The 5,653-nt window shown below is 38.6% G+C and overlaps 1 protein-coding gene across 1 annotated transcript in view; it reads right to left on the bottom strand.

The window, feature by feature from the left end:
* Positions 1-134: 134 nt before the first annotated feature.
* LOC106807256 (rho guanine nucleotide exchange factor 28-like) overlaps positions 135-5,653 on the bottom strand; it is a 22,800-nt gene continuing 17,281 nt past the window's right edge. The window contains exons 13-14 of the mRNA XM_014809551.1: positions 5,223-5,357; positions 135-2,114 (exon numbers count right to left, since the gene is read on the bottom strand). Of these exons, the coding sequence (XP_014665037.1) occupies positions 1,513-2,114; positions 5,223-5,357 (737 nt within the window). The 3' untranslated portion in view covers positions 135-1,512. The remainder of the gene's footprint in view (positions 2,115-5,222; positions 5,358-5,653) is intronic.

The raw sequence follows: 5,653 nt of genomic DNA, 5'->3' as shown, positions 1-5,653 counted from the left end.
CTACTACTACTACTACTACTACTACTACTACTACTACTACTACTACTACTACTACTACTACTACTACTACATTATTAGTATTAAATGTACGTATGCGCTCGTACCGATTGACTCAATCACGAGAATTAGACCACTACTTTTTTATTGTACGCAGAAATAATAATGAGTGAATATTGTATAGTAATATCTGTACAATCTATACACAACAGGATTAATTATTATTGACACACATTTCTGATACTATTATGCATAAAACACATCCCCATGTGAAATCTGTATTTACATGCCTACACAATACCACCAGAAATACTCACTAGATCACTCTCATGATAATCTAGACAACCATTTTAACTATTTGTTAAGTTATGTTTTCCGTTGCCACGAGTACACCCCTATTTATGTGCAACAACAAATGGTTGAACACTGCAAAATTCTAGAATACGAACGAGTTCAGTAAATGCATTCATACTATGTTATTATATAGGGCAAGCGATTGCCCTGTCATATAGCTGCCAATTTAACGACGCAATATATATACTCGTTTGAGCTATGGCGAGGAAATTCACTTGCTCCTGAAACTATTTTAGCTCCATACCCAATAAAATATTTTACCCATAAATATTTGCAACAATATGAAATGTGAAATATTGCAATATATACAATACTGCAGTTCTGGAATTGTTAGTGGATATCGATTAAAAAATTACCATGATTCAAAGTGCATCAATTGTTACGATCACATGGATACGATAACTATCATTCTATTTCGTTGATAATTACTGAAAATTTGTTAGACATTGAAACGAGCTATTATTAGTAGCTATTGCGACTCTCGTCGGTCTGCTGTTAAGGAAGCTTTATCACAAGAAGTCATTTATGACTAAATTTTCTGTTCCAGTAACAAAAACTGTTTAACGAAATAGCATGATAAGTTATTATTGACATACCCAATAAAAGTGAATTACTGGTGAGTACAAAATATCATACATCCAAAATAGAAAGTTTCTTGCAATTGTATAGAAACACTAGAAAACAAGTGGCAACAGACACATGGCTCTACGTGCACCGGTGTACAAGCATTTGTGAATATCTCAATTTATTAAAAATAATGCAACTGAATCTTTAACTGACGATTCTACATTTCTGACATGTACATTCTGTTCATTAGAATTCTGTGGAGGATAATCAACAGCATGCTAGTGGAAAATGACCAACGCAATTTTAATTACTATGTGTATATTTTTGCTACATTTTGAAATCCAAACATTGACTAGTTCGAACAAATGTAATCAGCTAAGAAAGATATTCGACACTCATTATTTAGCTTTTCTGATAATGTACGCGCACATAATTCATTAATAAAAAATTCATATCCATACAATTATCATTTATGATTAATATCAGATGTGCATAACAGCAATTCGTTATTGTTCAGTTCTCTTAATATAACTCGAAGCCACGTCCAGCATTCATTGTATGTAATCACTTCGACCGGAACGTCACATTACCTTTTCACATTTCCGCTGTGCCGCTGTTGGCGCCTTTTTTCCCGCGAAACGGTAGCGTAACAGTGACTTCCACGTCCTTGCGAGCATCGCAGCACTCTTCTGTGGTGACCTGCCAAACTAGATCCCCGTCGGCGGGCTCCGATTCCTGTTCAATCTGCTCAGCAGAATCTGCCGAAGGACCTCCGTCGATTGTATGTGGTGCTAGCTTGACGTTCGCGCTTGCCTCCTTTAGCTCTTGATCTACGTTAGCGTTTTGCCCCGTAGTTGCAGAGGCACGTCGAGGACGGGGAGCTGCTGTGGGTCTGTCTTGCGACCAGCTCCTGTTGCCCACCTCTGGTGTCAGGCTTCTCCGAGTCTTGCCAAGCCGCTTCTTGCGTACATTAGCGACCACTGAATAACACTCATTGGCTACGGTCTTCGCCTCCGTCTGCATGCTCAGCCTCGGTTTCGTCACATCTCTGGTTTTCGCGGCACTGCTGCTCGTGGCCACATCAGTGTCTGTTAGGTCGTCCCTGTGTTTGCCGTGGATGATTGCGTGGCCAGACGACGTGCTGTTTTCGTCTTCTGGCCGGTCACCTCCCGCCACAGGGCTAGGTTCAGCAGGCTCTGAAATACGATTTTTAAAATTACTATATACAGCTTTCTAGAATTATAAATAACAAGTGAAATTTCATGTAATAGACATGATTGAGCAACTGGACACACGCACGCACACACATATATATACTTCATAATATATATAAATTCATAATTATTATTATTAATCATCCACGTATATTTTAACGTTTTAATTGTAATTAAATGGTGCCTTGTGAAGTTTAGCAGTGAAAATGGTTCATTTCCGTGAAGTCGCATATGAATAAATATGTCCGTCCATTTGCGACTTCACGCCGGGAAGCAGCTGTATTCATTATTTGTATTATAATCAGGGGCCCATTACCAGAAACAAAATTAGTCTTAACATTAGCATTAACTTTACGATGTTTCTGACAACGGTTCTCTTGCTACCTAAATTTCATTCAAACTAAATCTAACTACTCTTAGTGCTAACATGCATCTTTATTATATACCGTGCGCAAATCAATCTTACACTACAGCTTACGGTATGACGGTTTGTAGCTTCACAACCCGTGAAGCTATAAACACCTACTTTTCCTGTACTACACGGCCAGCAGTTATAGAGTATCTATCTCTAATCAGAAATGAATACAAACAAAACTGTTTTATTAAGTCCTGATGTAATCATTATGACAAGTGTGCATCAGCTACGCCGGCACACGCCGGACATGGTTACTTGAAAACTAAAAGAGCATACTAATGATCTATAATTAGGTTCATGAAAATGTGTTTCCTACTAGGCACAAGAGTTGGTGTACACGATTTCACGGGTATGAATCTTTGCTGGTCTACAGTGTCACAGTTAGACCAGCAAAAGTTTAAATTCGTAAAATCGTGTACACGGGTTCTTGTCGCTAATTTTATACGCGTGTACTAAATCATGATAGTGCATATGCTTTACTGCGTATTAAAATGACATATGTCAAAGTAAAAGTGAAAGTAAAACAGGTAATCATATTAAGCGCTGTATAGAGCGACGAGTAGTCATATTATTACTAATAATTAAAGCGGGGCCGGAGAACATAACAACGATTGATTGTCTCGTTATATAGCAAGGCGTATGGATATCAGAATTATATATTATCAGGAGTAGATAATAGAAGATATTCTATTAGACCTATTATATTAGATTATATTATTCTAGAATATCTTCTATTATCTACTCCTGATATTATAGTGATACGTATACGCCGATGTATGCACCGTGGAATTCATAATGATATGATTCTAACAGATTTTTGATAAATCTAAGTATGTATTACTAGGATGGAACCATTGAATGTTTTATTAAGTAAAATATGCCAGTCTTGGTTGACTACAGAACAACGTTAGAGTGATGAAGCTGAAGATTGCAAGCTAACCGAAATTGCACTGGAAATTATTCGTGAAGCATGCAAGCAAGATTTAACGTATATTTCGTGTTAAAAGCATATTGAAATAAAATTCAAGTTTCTATATAGGTGCAACCAAATCGTAAGCTACAGTTTGTGTGACTCAAGGCTGATTCAAAGTCGATAACATGTGGTAACATGTGCTCCCAATACTGGAAGGCGAACTTCGAATCAAGAAACTTTTTACGGTGACCGGGTTTTTGTATTTTTCGAACTGTGACAAGTGGTGACACACATGGCTCTCACAGTACGTGCTCGCTTAGTGGAGTCACGGGTGCAGTATATGGACGCTTACGCAAATAATTGCCACAATACCCAGTACCATAAAAAAACTCTTGGAGACTTAAAACACAAACAGATCGCATGCTTGGGCAAACCAATGATATAAGGATTCCTACTTTGAATCGCTATGGATTATATATTCTGCATATCATTGAATGGTTTGTAAGTAAAATCCAGGTATTGGGAGATGGCAGGCAGAGTTATTCCATTCCAGTTACCTTCTCCTTCCACATATATTAGATGTTGAGGATGACAGTTCTGCACCCTCACCAGAACTCCACAAGCGCTGTGACACAAAGCAATGACAAGACACTCAATGCTCACTCAAGTTTTAATCACTCCTCGATTGGAACAAAGAACTACCCCCATTGATGAGTTAATTGTAGACAGTTTGATTACAGTTGGCTTACTGTTGGAATGATGCTAAGGATTTACGGTCAAGAAATCCGCCACCTAATATCCTTGATGAATCATCTCAGAGGACACGTTATTCGTTCACCTGGATGATTGCATGGTTAACCTCCTACGCCAGTGTTTCATGCTATCTCAAACTCTTTGGCTATCAAATTAACTCATGAATGGAACATCAAAAATATCAATGTCAGAATATACCACACCAGGGACTTGTGTTTATGAGATTGTGTAAGTACGGTATAAAATACTTCTTGATATGCTGCACCTATACACCTTGTTCCTGTACTTTTTCTCGCGTACTTTAGCGTTCTCGCGTACTCGCGTACTCTCGCGTATTTTAGTAATTCCTATATTACTTAGGCCACAATTAAAAAAATCTTTGTTTGCCCTCACTCGATCCAGGCTGAAAAGTTTTGGTAGGTAGGTAGGCTTTTTTGAAGCGGGTCTTTTTACTAATTCAGCATGGTGTCTACATGCTCGGGTGTGCTTGTGTGGAGATACCTTTTATGTTGAATGTTTGTTATGCTTGGTACATATAATGTATTGCCTACAGATTTATATCATGTACAGTGATACAATTTGTGAAAAAAAAGAATGGGAAAGATCAATAAATTGTCTTGAGTCTGCCCGTTTTTGGCGGGTCGGTCGGGTGAGGGCAAACAAACAATATTTTTATTATGGCCTTAGGTATCTATATATACTTAGTTTCAGTGTACCGATTTAAGACATTCAAAATAAAACTATCGATATTTCTTGTGCGCAAGATGTGACAGCTGCTTAAACTTTGATACAACCTACCAGAACCATGTTGCTGTTTACTAGCTATGAAGCAGCTGCTTATTATAGTCCTTTTCTAAAAATTTGTTCACTTTTGGCTGCGTGATGTGTAAAACAAATACGGGCTGAGTGTAGCTAATGCTAGCTAGCTTATGCTCTTTTATATAGCCTCAGTTAATCAACTAAGGTAATTGCTGTGGGCCTGACACTGACCTACGTGTGTTTAATTTACCTCTACGTGTGCCTGCAGCTTTGGGTGTCGCAGAGTCTACATCAGAGAGGGCATCCTGGAAATCTCGGTCCGAGTCTGTTGTACTGTCAGGACTACGTATCTGCTGAGTGGTTGGCACCGATTCATCTGCAATGTCTAAAATGGCAGAGAATAGCTTAATCTTTAAAACAATATTTATTACCAAATATGACTGATAAGAAAGAGAGGGTGAGGGACGAAAGCGCGAGAGCGAGCGAGCGAGCGAGAGAAAGAGAGAGAGAGAGAGAGAGAGAGAGAGAGAGAGAGAGAGCGAAAGAGAGAGCGAAAGAGAGAGCGTGAGAGAGAGAGTGAGAGAGAGAGAGAGAAAGAGAGAAAGAGAGAGAGAAAGAGAGAGCGTGAGAGAGAGAGTGAGAGAGAGAGAGAGAGAGAGCGAAAGAGAGAGAGAAAGAGAG

This window comes from Priapulus caudatus, unplaced genomic scaffold (genome assembly GCF_000485595.1).
Source record: "Priapulus caudatus unplaced genomic scaffold, Priapulus_caudatus-5.0.1 Scaffold203, whole genome shotgun sequence".
Classification (NCBI taxonomy): Eukaryota; Metazoa; Priapulida; class Priapulimorpha; order Priapulimorphida; family Priapulidae; genus Priapulus; species Priapulus caudatus.
The sequence above is the reverse complement of the archived record's forward strand: the minus strand, read 5'-3'. Positions and strand labels throughout refer to the sequence as shown.